The sequence below is a fragment of the Nyctibius grandis genome, chromosome 1 (genome assembly GCF_013368605.1).
Source record: "Nyctibius grandis isolate bNycGra1 chromosome 1, bNycGra1.pri, whole genome shotgun sequence".
Classification (NCBI taxonomy): Eukaryota; Metazoa; Chordata; class Aves; order Nyctibiiformes; family Nyctibiidae; genus Nyctibius; species Nyctibius grandis.
This window is the reverse complement of record NC_090658.1, coordinates 90,684,519-90,702,770: the sequence shown is the minus strand read 5'-3', so window position 1 is coordinate 90,702,770 and position 18,252 is coordinate 90,684,519. Positions and strand designations below refer to the sequence as shown.

Below are 18,252 nucleotides of genomic sequence, written 5' to 3'. Positions count from 1 at the left end.
AAAACATGAATGCTGTTACCAGCTGCAGCTTTTTTTATTCAAACACCCTGTTGCTGCTTAATGATATACTTTTTGTTGCTGTCATCTCCATGTATTTTTATCATCATTTGCTTTGAACCTTTTATGTTAAAGCTCTTACTATGAACCAACAAAGTGGTATTTTAAGAATACATAAACACACTTATTTAAAAGAAAACTGATGAGTGACAATCCCTTTCATCCTACTTACTCTTTTATTTTTCCATTTGGAGAAGCTACTGCAGTACTGTAAAATACTGAGGAATACAATTGTAATCTACATCTCAGTTTTGGCACGGCAGAAACGAGTCGGTACCTAAGAGCTTACTCCTGGCAATGAGAAATGCCTGTGTGAGACTCCTGGGTGTTTACTACCAATAAACACCCGGGGGGGGGGGAAAGGAGAGTTTACTTTTCAAAATGTCTTTATTCATGTGAAAGGGGAGACAACGCTCAGCTGATGCACATTTGAACTGGAGTTTTTCTTTATTTGCATCAGGTTCTTCTGATCTGCGGGTGCACTGGTGAGCGTGCTCATGATGGCAAGACCATGCAACCCACTGACAGCCTCGCAGCTAGGGGTGCGGTAACAAAGCCCAGCGCTGGCAAGTATCAGGCTTTAAGGTCATCCGGAGGGTACCTCCTGGTAGCACGCTGGCATCCTTTTGCAGACAGGCGCACAGCAGGAGATACGCAGATTGAAGCGAATTCGACTTAATTCCTTAAGCTTTACTCAATAATTCGTACGCATCGATACAGTCACTAAAAACACCTCGTGGCTTTACGACTGTGTCGCCGCACAGGTTAAAGCTCCGCTTCCAAATCCTTAACGCCTCCCCGCTCTCCGACGCCTGGCACCTCCCACGGCCCCGCTCTCACCGCAGGCTCCCGGGGGGCAGTCGCGGGGCCGGTGCCCGGCCGGGCGGGGGCGATGGGTGCCCCGCGGCGCTGGGGCCCTCTCGCTCCGCCACACAGGCAGGAACGTGACGCAGCCGCCCCGGGCACGCACCGCGCCCGCCCGTTCGATCTGCAGCTGCTGCTGCCCCGAGAGTAACCACCTCTGACCGACTCACTGACCGGCGGGACGGGCGGGCACCTCGCGGCCCGCCAGGCGGCAGCCTGCCTCCGGGCCCCGCCGCCTCCCGGGGCTTGGGGGATGGAGAGAGGCTGGCTATGCGAGACGGATCTCCGACTCTATGGTGAAACGAGGGAGGCGGGGCGCTCTAGGCGGCCGCGCCGCTCTCTGTGGTGCAATGGGAGGAGCGGCGGGGCACGGCGGACGGCTCCGGCCCGGCCGTCTTGGCGCACTGTGCGGGCACGATGTCGCCTCCGAAAGGTGAGGGCGGCGGCGCGGCGCGGAGCCAAGCGGTGCGGGTTAGGTAGGGGGGTGCCGTGGCTCTCGGGGGGGGAGACGGGGGCAGTCCCGCCCCCCTCGCCCAAGACGAAGCGCGATCCGCGCGCAGGCGGCCCCTCGCGCCTCCCCCTCCAGAGGGAGTGGAACTGTCCTCCCTGCTGGGGGCTGCGGCGCCGGGCGCCACCACCGCGGGCGCCGGGGAAGGTGGCTGTGAGGGGGCGCGGGGCCGCGCCGGGGAGGGGCTCGCCCAGCCTTCCCGCCCTCCCGTTCTCCTCACGCCGCCTGTGCCCGGCCTGGCCCGGGGCCGGCGGCGGCTGCGGGGGTCCCGCGGCGGGTCCGCCGCCTCTCCGGCGTGTGGGAGGTGCCGTCCGGCGGGACAGCGGGCGCTGGGTGACCCCGGGCCGGGGCTCGCCGGGCCGCCGTGGGCGCCTCTGCCTTTAGGACCACCCTGAGCCGCAGCCGTCTCGGGAGCGGTGACGCTTCTGTCGCCGGTTCCCGCTCCGCGGGCGCTTGAACGTGGCGCAACGTTTTGGGGGGCTTAGCCCGAGGCCGTGAGGCCCAGGTTGTCAGTGCATACGGGCACCCCCCTGCTCCTCGGCACCCTCCCTGCGGGTGCCGCCGGTGTCCCTAAAAGCACCAGCGGCCCCTGGGTTTGTGTTGGAGTGTGTGCGGAGATGCCACCGCCACGGCGGTCCCGAAGCCAGAGCCCTCGGGAAAGGCAGGTCTGCTTAAACCCTCCAGGAAGGCGATGCCTGTCCCTCCGCCAGCCTCCCCCATGGAGGACCTTGCGCAGGGCTCCTCAGCTCCTGGGCAGCAGGCTTGGTGGGGACGAGAAGGGGGGAGCCCCGGGAGGAGAAGGGCCAGGAGCAGGAGTTGCCTGCAGCGTGTGTAAGGTTGGGTGCCCACCCCTCAGGCAGGCTGCTGGGCTGTACTTAAAGTGCCAGGCCTGGCCTTGGGCTGCCATTTAAAAGTGCCCTGGCAGAGTGGTTAGATGAGCTGTGGAGATGTGTGGGAGGCCTGCATTTATGCCCTGAGGCTTTTGGCCTGTCTGGTCCCTTTTGCTGGAAAGTGTTTAATTCGAGTGGGATTTACTGAAACCAGCGAGAGGAAATGTGGGAGAGAAACAGCAGCTTCTTTCAGCTCATTATTTTTTGTTTTAAGCTGGTATAAGTTCAGGGTTATCAGCAGAAGATATGGGCGCCCCAGTTATGCTTCTTTTCTGCCCCCAGTGCTGCACTGGTACTGATGTAGACATGAGCCAGGCTGGAGAAATATTCAGGCTGAAAGCTAACTACAGATAGCTTTTAACATAACACTAGGACTATCTAGTATAGTTACTAGATTCATTATCACCTCCTGCTGGATTTGGTTTACTCAGGTTTGCAAACTGTTGCCAAATTGGGGCATTTATTTATTTTTTTAAGGGTAGTTAATATAGGCAAGCGTTAAATTTAGTTGTAGTTCGGTAGGACATAGACTTAAAATCGTAATGTGTAAAAACACATTGTTAATGATATTTTAATGCTGACAGAAACAATATTAGCAAATACATTTTTGTAAAATTGGACCAGGTTAATTTTATTTCTTGGTGGTTATGCCCTTGGATTCCTCCCCCCCCGCCGCCCCCGCAATCTAAACTTAATTTAAAAATGGATTACAGTTTGTAAGTCTCTTTTAAGCATTGTTAGTCCAAAAACTAATTGGCTCTACCTTTTAAAAGTGGTTACTGACGTGGGTAAGATTTTTATCTATAGGGAAGTAGCTAATTTAAATGATTGCAGCAGCAGGAGGTATTAACTGTACCTTGCAGAAATGTTATGCAATAGAAGACATCACTGGCTTGAAAGAAAAATGAACCGGAACAGTGGTTGCACTGGATTCAGCAATTCATTCCCATATTAAGTGAACAACGTTATTACAAATCTGCCCAGAGCTTATCTGTTAGCTCATTCCCTGATCAGCAGAGGAACATAAACTTATACCAATTAAAGTACATTTCTTTAGGATATTCAGAATGTAACAGTTAATGGCCCGGAAGATGCTGCTGAATGACCAATATCCACCCGTCAGATGTGATACATAACAAAGAATAATATACCAGTATGAAAAATGGTTTTGTAGACACCTCACATTTGCTGATGTCTTATGTTGTAAGTCAAGCCTTCCTGCAGAGAAGTCCTGTTTGGAGTCACGTGCTGTTCTCTTTACTGGATACAGTCTTAGCCATTCTCTGACATGGGAATGAACTGATGAAACTCTTGGGCCTTAGAGGAGGGCGACTGTACGAAAAACTGCCTTTTGCCAGTAGATCTGGAACAGGCTAACTCCCAAATTATGCAGGATAGTAGTTGGGCCAGGGCAAAACTCTTACAAGAGTTGCTGCTGTTGTAGGAGGATAGGAGCAGGGAACATAGAGGGGATAACACAGGTGATGCATAGTCCTTGGATGGTTTAATTTACTTGAATAGCCATAACCTTAGTGTTTTCTACAGTGAATATTTTTTCAAGAGAGCCCTTTGTGTGACGTCCCCTCACCATTCAGAGCAAACTTTCTTCTCTTACTAGTTTAGGTGGAAAATAAGGCTGAAGGAAATGCTGCCTTATTTATTAAGATTTGCTAGATTGAGTCCCTTCTTTGCTGATACTGAACTTTTCCTCTCTTTGCTTTTACTAGTCTGCCAGCACTCTTTGTGTCAGACTTCAGTATGCTACGTGGAGAGAATCAGCTGCTCTTTCAGAGCGAGCCCTTGCTGTCAGCTAAAGATCAGGGAAGCACAGAAAGACTTTTTGATTACTATTAGATAAATATTAGTCTATGATTAGTTTTTCTAGAATGAAGGATGATTGAGGGCAAGAGGACATCTTAGTTTCAAACACCTGGAGTTCCTATACAAGCTTCTTTGAGAAGAAACTTTAAAATTTAACTTAAACTTTTAATAGGAAGTGATTCACAACACTGTAATTAATGTATGCTGCCACGGTAGTATTCGATACAGTCCTCCAGCTGGACAACACCCTGTTTCAGTTCTTAAATTAAAATGAAGGGCATGCTGAGTCATCATCTTTGTTTTCTTTCAGAAAATGTCAGCTTACTCTTCAAGTTGTACTGCCTCACAGTGATGACCCTGGTTGCTGCAACATACACGGTTGCATTGCGGTACACGAGGACGGTGGAGACAGAACTGTACTTTTCAACAACGGCTGTGTGCATCACTGAAGTCATCAAGTTGTTCTTGAGTGTGGGCATCTTGACTAAGTAAGTATGGGAATGCTAATCAGTATTTGGGAAACGAATCCCAGCTTCTAACCTCAGATTCTCAGATACTGAAGCACAGATACATTTGAGAATGTGGCTGGATAGTCATGCTGTGGAAGAGTCATTTTAGAGCGGGTTAGAGCTTGTGAGTCCTCAACTGAAACTGCTTTCTAAACACCACAATGCTTAGGTGTGTCCTTTCTGCATATTTTCTATTTTTGTATGCTTTGGAATAGCTTCAAAATGTCAGCATGGATTATGTGCGATGCTTTGGGTCTTTAAAATATTGGTGCAGACGAAAGCTGGACGGTGACCCATCGTCTGCTGAATTATATAAAATTGTAATGTTCCTACTCATAAATTTTCCCAAACAATGTTAGACAGACATTTTGCTGTCTCTATTAACCTGTGGAATCAAAGCTGAAAGTCTGTGTGGTCAGAAAATATTGGAGTTTCTGTAATCCTAGGCTGCCACTAAGAACTAGAACTAGGCCACACGTGAACATCTGAAGTAGGGAGGCCATCAGTCTGCTGTATTTCCTCTCAGCTTCCCTGTGCCACCATCCTTCCTAGGAAGAATCTTTATATTCTGGACTTTTCCAAAGCCCAGTTCTTGCTGTTGTGGTAAAATTTGTTCTTTTAGGGTCTCTGCCTCTCTCTTTGTGGCTTTTGGTACATCACAAGGCTGGCTGTTTTGTGCTAGAGGATCACGAAGTCACATGGTGTGCTTCAATTTTTATCAGATCTTTTCTACTTAACATCAAAATAGCATTTTACTTGCTTTAGAAACAAGACAATATTTGAACTTGGTAAGGCAGCTGTGGCAAACTGCCTTTTGTTTAACCTTTCATTGAATGTAATGTGCTAGAAAAGGCAAGTGTGACTGGTGGCAAATTTGTGTTTCTCTTTTCATGCACCCTGGGCTTCTCGCTCTGCCAGCACAAAATGTTGGCAGAAGTGTCTCTGCTGACGAGTGGTTGCACTGTGGTTCTCACAGTGTTGTGGCCAGCGTGGATCCTGATCCAGCCTGCTTTCTGGAGGCTGCAGCAGCCCACGCTTCCCAATAGTGAGGGCCCTGTGGGTGGCTTCACCTGTGTGTATAATTTCTCAAGTCTGTTCTTGTGCACCTGGGACCCAGGCTGTTTATAGATACCAGAGAGGCCTGGTTCAGCAGGGTAAGCAATCTGCCTTTTGTTAAAGTTCAGTAATATTGTGTTCATTAAATGTATGGATGGTTTTTCTGCTTGAAATACTTGAAAAGGCATTTACTTTTAACACAGAAGTCTATTATGTTTTTAGAACAGCCCTGCACAGCCAAAAATCCAGGTAGCCCATTGTCCTCCGTTTGACAGAAGTCAGCAGGGGACACTTAGAACAGAAGTATTCGCAATAGGGCAAGCACGGCTGAACGTTCCTTAGCTCGTGGCAGAAGCGTGTGGATTTCCCAGCCTGGAGGCTGTGTGCATGCTGTGGCTGTCGCCCCTAACGATCCTGTCCTCTGTGAGATTGTCCAGTTTCTTTTTGAACTGTTAGTCCCTGCTGTACCTGGGAAATGCCTTCTGCAATATACACTATATGAAAAAGTACTTTTTAATGAACACTTTATCTAGGAGTTTCACTGGATTCTGTCTTCTTGTGTTGACAGACATCATAACTAATCTTTCCCCCTTCATTTTTATTTTCATATCTTTACAGATTTGTATTGTGTTTTCATCACTCGTTTATTTCCTAAGCTGGGAGTCCTAGTCTAGTTTTTCCATGACTATCCTAGTGCCCATCTCCACAGCATTTCCAGTATTGTTACATCCCTTTTGAAAAAGGATCTAGTGCTGCATACAGCATTCAGGTTGTGAACATGCCGTGGCATTAGGCAGAGGGGTGAAAGTGCATTCTGTCTTGGTCTCAGTTCCTTTCCTAAGGATTCCTAATGTTCTGCTCATTTCTCTGAACACAGCTGAGCCTTGAGCTGGTGCTGTTGGAGAGCTACTCCCATCTTTTTCCAAAATGCCCATAACTGGTTTAGACATCGTTGCTGTATTTTGAAGTTGTCATTTCCTATGATTCTACCTCATTTATTGAGAACTGAGTTTTATTTGCCAATTAAGATGGGATGAATCTGACTCACTGAGCTGTTTGAAGGCTATAATATCTGTTCTGAGCTGGTCAGCTAGTGGGTTTTTTCCTCCATAATTGAGAGAGAGATGGGCACCAGCAGACACTATTCATCAGGCCATGCTCACCTCTTCTTGGTATGATGTCTCGCTTGCTGCTGGGTCCAGATGCCTGCCTTTGCTGTCCAGGTAACTGAGCTGTTTCTCAGATAGCAAAAGATCTGGTGAGTTCTACTCAGTGTAGTGAGAGACCCTTTGGCAACTATTGAAAGTTTCCTTTTGGATATCACATACAATTGAGTATAATCAGCAAAACCAGAGATTGCTAATTTTGCATAATAAGAGTTTGGGGCAGGTAGGTGACACACATTTGTAAAAAGAAAGAAGCTGGGACCTGGGTGAAATGTGGGGAATTGGGCTCCTGGGGCACTGAGGAGGATGTGAGCCATTTGTTCGTATGTGTGTGTAAGGGAAGCAAAGGGAGTGTTAAATTCAAGAGCAATACAGGATGCAAGTAGAAAGGCCTGGCGGGGGGGACAGGAGTGATTTTGGATGTTGGTGTTTGTCAGTAGCCAAGCAAGAGAAGAATGGAAAGAGGGAAATGGGACTTGAGGAGAGCTGGGAAGGGAACTGGAGGACCTGAGTAGCAGCGACAGGTAAGCAAGAAATGTCAGGTTGATGTAGGAATGATAAGGGAGAACTGGCAATGCAGAGGTCAGCTTTAATAAGCTGAAGAGCAAGCCGCAAAAAAGGGAGAGCAGCAAGAAGCAACACGTTCTTCCCCACTGCCTGTTCTTGCATGCACTGTAATTACATGATGGAGACCTGTGAAGATAAAGGCAACAGGGAGCCACCACACGTCCTGCCAGACCTCCTCGCGTGTGCTGGTGCCAGTCCAGCATCTCCCGCAGCACAAGTGAGAACAGGAGCCCGGGGCTGGCTGAGGACTGAGAGGTGTTTCCAGCTCAGTAGTGTGCAAGGGCACAGTCTTTTTTGGATGTACTGTGAGGCTCAGTTTAAAGGGGATCTGGAAAATCACGGACATTTGACATCACACACAAATATTAATAGAAAAAATAAAAGGGGGAGGAGACACGACAACAGCCTTTTCTCCCACTGCCTGTATACTTAGTGACTTATTCCACTGTTTACAGTGTTCATGGTTGTTGTTTAATTTGTTACACATTAATGCATCTAACCTACTGATTCCAGGATGTCTTCTTCATCTTCAGGGGTTTCGACTTGTTGATAACCTCACTGTTTTTTCCCAGTTAATTTTTCTTTAATGAGCAGAAGGTACAACTGATTGCTGAGAACAAATTTTCAGCCTTCCCAAAGGACTCATTGATTTGATTTCTGTTTTCAAATACCAGTTTAAGAGAGCCCTCAGTTATATTAATATTTTATTTTGTAGAGAAACTGGAAGTCTGGCAAGGTTAATAACATCTTTAAGAGAAAATGTATTCGGAAGTCCTACAGAATTGCTGAAATTAAGTGTTCCATCTTTGGTGTATGCTCTCCAAAACAATATGGCTTTTGTGGCTCTTAGCAACTTGGATGCGGCAGTCTACCAGGTAATACATGTTTTTGTCAGCAACTGATCTGTACATTCATTTCTCTTTGCTGCTTTCTCTTTGCTGCTTCATGAGGCACGTGTGCTAGGTATGTCTGCCTAGCACACCGTACTCTCTTCAGCCTTAGTGTTACAACAAAGCGTCACCTGGCTTTTATTGAGAGCATACACTCTGTTGAGAGTTTGGTTTTCTGAGCTAACCCACTCACTGCTAGAGCCACTTCAAATTGACATTGTTGGAATTGGCGATGGTACAAAAACCCAAGGATCTGTAAGAAATCAATATAAATATAAAATTTTGGCACTCTGTAGTTGAATTTTCTGTTTTATTTTCATGGTTTTGGCAGAGTTTATAAAACCACATCCTCTGTGCTATATTCCCCTCTTCTTTAGGTGACATACCAGCTGAAGATCCCTTGTACAGCTTTATGTACAGTCCTAATGCTAAACCGTACCCTTAGTAAGTTGCAGTGGTTCTCTGTGTTCATGCTGTGTGGTGGTGTTACCCTTGTTCAGTGGAAGCCTGCTCAGGCTACGAAAGTACAGGTAAGGGTTTACATTTTGCTACTTCCTGATGAACAATAAACTGCTTTATACTTTGTATTTCACTTCACAGCAGCTGGGGTTAAGGTAAAGTCTCTTACATTCCACACAGCGGTACCCGTTTCCTATTTCCAGCCACTTCATCTACAACATAAACACTAGCTTGATCATTCCATTTCACATTTATTGTGTACCAGTTCAGGCAGGCTTGCGGTATTGCTCCAGTCACACTTGTTGGAAAGGCACCTGATTGCTACAATTAGTATAAATTACCACAGTCGTCATAATCAGTCTAATGCACCATCATAGGAGTATCTGAGTAATACCGTGTTTCCAGCAGTTGGCCCTGGTATCATTGTAATTGTTGGAGCAGAGAACTTGGAATTGAAGTGCTTGGCAGAATTAGGAGTGTAACTCCAATGCCTTGTGGGTGTGGGTTTGTCATTTAAACACACCCTTCAGAGACACTGACTTTATCCCATTCTAGGAAGAAACAAGTGTCTTCTGTTTCTTAGACCTTAGCTGCTGGTCAGCACATTAGTGGGAGAGGCAGGTCATGCAGCTGGGAAGACTGGCCACAGCCAAGTAGACGGTGCCTCTGAGCACTGCAAGGTTGGTAAGAGTACACACAGAAAGTGAAACACCATGCAGCTACATAGAGCTAATCTCAAGGGCAGCTCTAGCTAAGCAAGTACATCTTATACTGTAATGAAATGCTAATAATTTTGCTGTACTTAACAAAGTAGCTCTGGAATTAATTATTGTAAATCACTGAAGTGTTGCATCCTTTTTAAAATAATGGTTGATGTTGCAGGTGGAGCAGAATCCATGGCTAGGGTTTGGAGCAGTTGCTGTAGCTGTATTATGTTCAGGATTTGCAGGTATAGTATTATTTCTGTATGCAGGGCACATCAAAAGGACTGGAGAACTCATGATGTTTAAAACAGAACATTCTACCTTAGTTAACTGTCTTCGTTGATTATAAGATAAAAAAGGACTTTATCCCCTCTGCCCATAATTACCTTCTACTCTCAGTAATTGTGACACATTCATGACATGATTACTCCAGTTGTCAAGCAGATGACTGGGAGCACATGCTATTAGTTTTACGTGATGCAACTTAGAAGGCTGGTTTGGAAGTGGAAGCGTCTTTCAAATGCTTAGAATTCTAATACTGTGGGGAACTTCCATAATGACTCACTCAGTACAATTAATTAATGTACATCGATTTTATAAAGTTGGCTTTACAGTGAATATCTCCCTTATGGTGATCACATGAAATACTTGCATTTTTTTTATAGGGGACCTGAGCTCCTCACTCAATTCTTGCGCTAGCTCAGCCACGAAATACACATTGCTGTAGTCCGGTAGGTGGAAAAACTAACTGAGGTGCAGAGGGAGAATAAGTAAGGCAGAGAGGAAGATGAGTAGCAGGAAGCCTAGATAAACTCCATGAAGGATTTTTGATTGGGGGGTGGTGGTGGTGGTGTTTGTTGTTGGTTTGGACTTTTTTTTCCAAACAGCATTATCCCTCAGAGTAGTTTTTCTCTGGCTTCTGCAGAAGGACACCAGAACTGGAGGACAAGTGAGCTGGTGTTAGGAAATGCAAGTTACTACTTAATGTGAAATTTGGCTCATGGGGGCATATTTTCCTGTCTGTAAACTGGATTCTTCCCCATCCCTCTGTAAGAAAACAAGGCACTATCACCCACCTCTAGTGCCATACAACCTGCAAGAATAATCTTGTGCTGTGCATACACACTTGTTACTCTTGGAAAACATTCTGGCTGGCAAGGGGAGCCAGGATGGAGGATGTCATTCTTGTTTGGTGTCTTTTCAGTGCAATGGGCACTTTGAAGCAGAAATACTAAAGAAGACTGTGTAGAGCTCAGGCAACTTTTCCTGGAAGGTTATAAATTTACTCATTTCAGTAGATGCTCCCAAGCCATGAGACAAAATACAGCATTCACAGCAAAGCCTTCAGTGTCTCCTAAAGCTCTCATGTTTTCTTTGATGATGTGGGGAGATAGCTGTGCTTGTAAAGGTCTGCCAATTCAGACCACTGAAAGGGCTGATGCGGGCAGCTCTAGAGGATTTAGACACATACAGCTTCCTTCTCCAGCAAAAGGATTGCAGCTTGGGTGTTTCCTCATTGACAGCTGTAGCTTTGAGGCAGCTGGGAGGACAGAGTAGTTCATCTGTGGAGCTCCTTGTGCCCTTGGGGCTTTACATGTTGAAAACATAAATCCTATTCAAACTCCTTTCCTCTTCCTTCCCATGCCCACATGAAGAAGTTGTTTTGGCATTAAACCTTCAGTTTCTGGTCTGACCATGTTAAGTGTTTTATATTATTCCAGCAAAGTCAAAAAAATTACGTGTTTTTGTCCCTCAGAGTTGGAAAAAAGTTTTTTCTTCAAACTGCTGATCCTGTGATAATTTCCAAATATCCGGGGCCCCAACAATGCCTATAAAAGCATTGGACAAACATATAATGGCAGATCCTTTGTGACTTGAAACAGTACTAAAGAATAATTTCTCTAAATAGCACCCATTCTTTCCTTCATCCTGCCTACTGGAGTGATTTTTCTGCATTTTCGGGAATCAGAAAGCATAATTTCATTGGCTTACTTGTTTTATAACAAGTTATAGTTTATAAACTTTACAAGTACGCTTCATACTCAAGCCAGATTTCTGGTACATTGATTACATCTGGTTGTGCTCTGTGGGCCTTCTCAGAGGCCAGAAAACTCAAGACCGATTACCGTGGGTTCTTTTAGGCACTACAGCCATCAGCAAGACTAGTTTTTTGTTGATATTGTTGTTTAGACTTTAGAAATGTATATTTGTATGAGATGAAAACAAACAAGGAAACATGGTATTATTTGAATCCCTGAAAAATAAATCTGGTCTCTAATTAATTCACCATAAATATTCCGTATACTGTATTAAATTATAAATTGCATTTTTCATGAATACAAGAGTAGCAAGACTTTCTTTGAAGCTAACGCTGTGATTTCAGCAAGAGTGCACGCTAGGGCTTCTAACCCACAGGTCTTCTCTCTGTGCCGTCTCTTGTCAGTTCCATATACTCATATCGTATGAAAGACCTTGGGCGACATTGATCAGCAATAAGCATTTAGTCAGTAGGACTCACATCAGAAAGTCAGAGAAGCGGCTGAGAAGATCTGAGCCCTGCGAACCATTGTCTATGTTTTGAAATGAGGAGGAAATTCCAGAGATTAGCAGAGTCCTGGTACGGGAGCAGTGGTTAAAAAGGCAGCTGGCGATGGCCTTGGCAAATGTCGGCCTTTTAGTCTGACATACACCTCCCGAGTAGAATAACCAAGAAGTATTTGGGGAATTTCAGTAATGCAGAGCATAAAAGTAATGCTCATCGGTGTGGCACTGTGAAGAAGAGATTGAAATTAATTCCATTTCCTCAAAACCAATCTGTAGTTTCAGTTAGCAGAAGGCATCGGTTTTGGTTTGCTCTTGTAATCCCCTGAAGTGGTGGTTTCAGAACGTCACCACCCTGCCAAGCACTCTGCAAGCACAAGGCTTCTGAGGAATTCTCAGTCTCAGTACTGAGCGAATATAGTCCCACCCCTGTTTTTAATCTTTTACTGCTAAGTATCCCAATGGAGGGGAGGGGCAGGAAGTTCTACATCATACTAAAATACATAAATACTGTACTGGGGATAAAATACCAGGTGCCAGGGTTAAATGCTTTTTTTCTGGTGTAGAATTGTACAGAACAAACTGCTGGACAGAAGCCTGGCAAATCAGACCGAAATGAAGAGTACTTTCAGTTGTCAATGAGGTTCGTTGTTAAAACAACTCTAAAGAGAAATCAAATCTATTTTTGATGTTATGCACCCAATATCCTGTCCTGGAAGACACGTGTTAGCAGGGTGTGTTTTGGGGCCTTCTGTTTTGGGAACTTCTGTGAAACATAACAGTCTGTAGGACAAGATTCCAGTAGTCTTGCCTGGCTTTACTGCACTATGAACCATGAATCGTTAAGGATGACACTTCATGTCACTGAAACTTTTTTTTTTTAGGAGTTTATTTTGAGAAGGTCTTAAAGAGTTCCGATACTTCCTTGTGGGTGAGGAATATTCAGATGTACTTATCTGGGATTGTGGTGACTTTATTTGGTGTGTACATGTCAGATGGAGCCCAAGTTCTTGAGAAAGGGTTTTTCTATGGCTACACACACTCCGTCTGGTTTGTCATCTGTAAGTATCTTGTGGTTTTAGGGTCTTGTTACATTGTTTTGCTTTTTTAACTATGATATAACTGACTGCATGAAGCTACAAATTCAGTCTGAGCCACTATTCTTTACTGTCTTTTGAGGGTTTTTAAAAAAAAGTATCATTATCTTGGAAATTATTCACTTGTACTACTTAAAGTTGTGCTGAAACAGAAGTCTAAATGGAGAGTAGGGAGTAGATCATCTTTAAGTGAGTCATATCTGATCTACTAGATATTATGTAGCCATCCCCTTTTGCTGAATGTTGCTTCAATCACCAGTTAGGACGATGTAGCCCAAACAAGGAGTACACCAGTGGAGTAAAATGCATCATTTCAACAGTAACCTACTGCACCTTTACTAATAGAAACATGTCATCTGCTTTCCAGTTCTCGCCAGCGTAGGTGGCCTCTACACTTCAGTCGTTGTTAAGTACACAGATAATATTATGAAGGGCTTTTCTGCAGCGGCAGCCATTGTTCTTTCTACTGTGGCATCAGTCATCCTCTTTGGCCTCCAGATAAGTAAGTGCCTTCTTGCCTTTGATTTGACCATACACATTTCCTTCCTGGCTAGCAGGCTGCTAGCAGTGCATACCAAAGCAATCATTTGTGCCTCCTTTGATTTTTCTGGTTTTAACTTAAGTCTTCTCCAGGGCTCCTACACACTAATGTATCATCTCTGTTGTGTCACACGGGGTGCCTGATGATCCTGTGATTTCAAAGGCATTCACAGTTTGTTCTTTCAGAGGCATCCTACAACCTCCAACGGAAAGGTTCTTTCCAGTTTAAACAGCTTACGAGTTTATACAGCTTTATTCATTAATCACTTTCTGATGCAGTTTAGTGTGTGATATGGCTGTTTACCTGAGACTGCTGTTGATATGTTATCGTTTCTTGTCGGTTTTAGTACAGCCAGTGCCAAATTAATTCCTTGGCTGTTTTTCCAAGGGCTTTGCCACATCCCTGTTAAGTTATACCTGCTACTGCGTTAACTTTTGCCTTCCCTGTTTGCTGTGGACAACACCACATCAGAGCGAGTCAAACAGCAGCTGGGGCCATCACTGATGTGGTGAATATTTTTGAGAGGAAACAGCAGACTGCTTTGGGCTGTCCTGCAACTACAATGGATTTTCTCCCTGATCAGTTCTGTATCTGATACTGTACCCAGTAGCTCCTTCTCGGTCCTTCACTGTTTAGTTTGGGGTATTTTTTTACTTTCTGACCGTAACCCAAAGATGGTACGGTGTGATGGTGGAAAAACTAGCTTTCTGATGTGGGATTAGTGAGATGAAACTTAAGGGAAGTTTGCATAAGGAGAAAATCATCAGTGTTTGGCTGAAAAAGAGCACCTTAAAGCAAGTGGTGAAAAACACAACTAGTTTAAAAACTCACTTGGACAGAACATTTTCTTGATGCTTGACACACATCAAACCTGGACTGGTGATCTTTCTGTGAAAGCCTCATTAACAGTGTTTCTTAACCCTGTCTAGAAGTGGAAAGGCAAAGTGTGTTATCACAGGCTACTTTATCCCATCCACTGTGTCTTTATCATTAAGTTTATTGTAAAGTAAGCCTGTCAGACGGCATCTGGAGCTACCAGAGATGTCTCACGCTTGCTTTTCTGACCATCACCATGTTCTTGCTGATATGAGACTAATTGAAGTGTGGGGATTGTAAACACTCAAGAATTCTCAGTGACAGAGGATAATTCTAGATTCTGTGAATTATGAACAGCTTGTTGTCCTATTTAGTTTTGAGTAACTTTAATACTGTTATTCAGATATCATCGTAACTTATATAGTCTTCTGAAGGTTTCTTCTTAAGGGGAGGTGTTTAAATAAACTATTTTTGTCTCCTTTCAGCTGTTACCTTCTCCCTGGGTGCTCTCCTGGTGTGTGTTTCTATTTACCTCTATGGATTACCTCGACAAGACACCACAAAAATCCAGCCATCAGAGACTAAGAGCTCAAAAGAGAGACTTGCAACTGTGTGATGATGTCCATAAAAATGGACAGACAGGCAAGAGAAAAAAATGGACTTTAAAAAAACCTGCTTTTTTAAAAAATTGGCCTTAAGCTAGTCATGAAATGGTTTAAGTGGGATAGACTAAAAGCAGAAGTTAGTTCTGTTCTACATGTGAAGTTTCCTGTGGCTGATGCTGAGGCTATGTTACGGCCAAGGAGCTGGACGGGTATTTTATTGAAGGTATTCTTCATTCACATCAGATAATGAAGAGTCCCATTTACAAGGAAAGCAGAATGAAGGAACTGAACACTCAATTGTATATAATGTATATAATGGAGGGAAATTGGTTCTTTGTGTATTTGATAAACTGTCTTGCCCTTTGAGGGCAGAAATGCCCAAAAGCTTCATAAAAATGTATTAAGAAGAGCAATTACTGCCAGCATTTTCTCTTAAACTAGTTAGCAATTGCAGTTTGATTAATGACAGGAAAAGTTTTGCTTCTGGGTGATATGTATGAGAGGAACAGAGTATTTCAGTGTTTTTATGATGAATTAATAGTATTTTTTGCCCTCCATGCAATCAAGTCTCACGTGTCCTGACATAACTCCACCAGGAGTAACCACGCTCCAAGCATCACTTACCTAGAACTGATTAGAAGCAGCACTTGCTCTTTGGTTTAAAAAGTCAGAATGAAAGACTGGTGTTTCTCTTAAGTTGCAGATTTTCTCTCACTTTTCAAATGTTTTTCATACCTGCTGTAGCTGGGAGAGGGATCTTCTATGTGTTTTGTGAAACCCCAGTGGTATGGGGGAGGGTTCACATGTCTTCTTGTATCTCTGGCTTAAGTATGAATGAGTCAACTCAAGTGTGTCAGACTAGAAGATTTTTAACTGTACATTTTATCTCTAAAACTTTTTGTGCATAACAGAGTGATGCTTGAAAAGAGTTCCCGTAATGCATGTTAGGCTTTCATTTAATTTATGAGTGCCAACTGTATAATTTCAACCTCCTCCCTCATTTTCTGAGGCCTCACTCAGTTCAACCCTTCCAGAAACTGCAACTCTGCATTGAGGGAAAACTGACTTTGGTGCTTTGGGCAACTCGTTTACATTCAAAGTGGAGTAAAAAATGTGACCAAGTTTATATCCTGGTTAGAGTCCTTCAGGCATGAGTTAACCAGCTGGGTTTTACTTGAAAGTGGGGCATGGTAAACACAGCAGTAACAAACATACTTAATTTCTGTTCCAGTGGGAAAGGATGCTCCACTCTGCCTTTGCCAGCTGTTCTGTGCATTTAAACAGCATGTCACGGAAGTGCTGCTCTGGTGAGTCAAGGCTGTGGTGGTGGTGGGTACTGTCAGGCATTTCAGAGGCTGGAGCAGCCACCTGCACTACCTTACACAACGCTCCACCTCTCTTCAGCAGCGTGATGGCTCAGGGGTGCCAAGCAGCACCTGCCACGTCTGACCGTGTGTACAATGCTGAGGGTGCACTGCAGTTCCTGTTCCACCAGCTGGGCAGCAAACCTTCTTCTCCCCAGTCATCACATCAGTGTGACAGAGGAATGGGTGAGGAAAAGGATGTGACAGTTGGTCTTGGCTAATGTTTGTGAAGGGGGAGTGCAGTACAACACACAGGAAAAAAATTCTCTGGCATGCTCTGAGTTTGTTACAATATATAGAGCACCTGTAGCTGTTGTACCATTAGGCCTAAGTACACAAGGGCAACCACAGAAGGGGAGAACTTTGATTGCTTAGGGCAGCACAGTTAATACCACTTCCTCTACCAAAAGGATGTTGTATTTACAAAGGTAAATACAGAGCAGTTCTCTTTTATAGGAAATAACAGGTAGACTAGTGTCTAAAGTACACTCCTCCTACCAAGTGCCTGGGAGAAAGCAATTGTGACAGCCCTCACCTCCCCCAGGTATCTTGCTGTGCAAGCTCTTCTGCACTCGGTATGATGGAGCATACAAACCTCCAACAGCAGGCAGTGACTTTCCAGACTGCGTCAGCAGTGACACACAGGAGAGTATTTATATTCTCTTGAAAAAAATCTTTTTACTAAGAGATGTGACTTTACATTGCATACAGCCTCATTACATTTGAGTTACAGGTGTAATGCCAAGAAGTTTCATTCCATTGGCTAGAACCAAACGTGCAGCTTGAAAGAGACAGAGCCTTGCCTGGAAAACAAGAATAACCATCAGCTTATGGTATTGCTACAGCAGAACAGGGCGTAGTTCTCAGGACAGCAGTTAGGAGCAGCCTGTTAGAGGTGAGAACACCGTGCGCGTCCTCTGTCCCTGTGCAGGGCACTGGGATTCAGGCACACGCATAGTCTTGACTACTAGCACACCAATGCTGGCAGAATTCACACCAGCTGTTGAGAGCCCACTACAGTGGGATGCTTTTGTCAATGAAGGGAAGCTGGAAAGGGGTGTCCAGCCCACTCTAGTACCTTCAGGGCAGAGTGACCAGAGGAGATGGCTGCAAAAGAGCTAGCAATGACTAAAAAGTGAAAAATCTTTCATATACCACAGGCTGTTACAGCCTGAGGATACTGCTGGAATTCCTCCTCTCACTGTGCCTGGGTTAGAGGCTGTCAAGCAACTATGGGCTGCTCTGAAAGTTTCACTCTTCCTTGTCACTGTCTTAGCTGTTGCACAGCTGGCTGTTTGGGAAGGGTTCTGTCAGCCTTCCTCCAAAAAAATACTTCTTGAAAGCTGTCACAGGAATATTTTTTTACAGGATAAGGAAGTGAAACTTTCCACGTAGCCTGGACTGTCTTAGTTGTTCTTCCTAAGAAGGCATGGAACCATCTTCAAAGGCAGGAATACCTATAGCATCTAAGCTCAACTACAGAGGCAGCTCCATCAATTCCACTGAAGTTTTTCCCCCCACAATACAGCTCAACACGTGAATGTGATTTCCTAACAAAATCAGATAGGTAACTGCATTTGAAATAGATAAAAGAGGAAATAAAAAAGGCAGTATAATTAGTATATCATTTACTGAGCAGTTAAGGGGTCAAACATTGTCTGGGAGATCATTAGAAAATAATTTGCATCTATTTGCAACTGCACGTTAGCAGTTGTCAGCCTCAGTGCTTTAGCTAGAAAGGCAGTATAGACAACTTGGGATATGTAGGTGGCAAGAGGGAGGAGAGAGATTCAGTTA

The 18,252-nt window shown here is 44.5% G+C and overlaps 2 protein-coding genes across 5 annotated transcripts in view; one reads left to right on the top strand and one right to left on the bottom strand.

The window, feature by feature from the left end:
* Positions 1 to 929: 929 nt before the first annotated feature.
* On the top strand, positions 930 to 15,939 carry SLC35A1 (solute carrier family 35 member A1). 2 transcript variants are annotated; one of them, XM_068409575.1, is made up of 8 exons: positions 930 to 1,354; positions 4,451 to 4,628; positions 8,154 to 8,313; positions 8,706 to 8,858; positions 9,670 to 9,736; positions 12,917 to 13,093; positions 13,497 to 13,631; positions 14,972 to 15,939. In XM_068409575.1, exons 1-8 carry the CDS (start codon positions 1,339 to 1,341, stop codon positions 15,100 to 15,102), a joined length of 1,017 nt encoding a protein of 338 aa, XP_068265676.1. In that variant the 5' UTR covers positions 930 to 1,338; the 3' UTR covers positions 15,103 to 15,939. The 2 variants fall into 2 exon arrangements, with proteins under 2 accessions (XP_068265676.1, XP_068265686.1); XM_068409585.1 differs by lacking the exon at positions 12,917 to 13,093.
* Positions 15,940 to 17,127: 1,188 nt separating this feature from the next.
* The window catches only part of RARS2 (arginyl-tRNA synthetase 2, mitochondrial), a 49,660-nt gene continuing 48,535 nt past the window's right edge, over positions 17,128 to 18,252 (bottom strand). For all 3 annotated transcript variants that reach the window (XM_068409549.1, XM_068409541.1, XM_068409559.1), the window contains one exon: positions 17,128 to 17,258. In XM_068409549.1, coding sequence (XP_068265650.1) covers positions 17,172 to 17,258 — 87 coding nt within the window. In that variant the 3' untranslated portion in view covers positions 17,128 to 17,171. The remainder of the gene's footprint in view (positions 17,259 to 18,252) is intronic.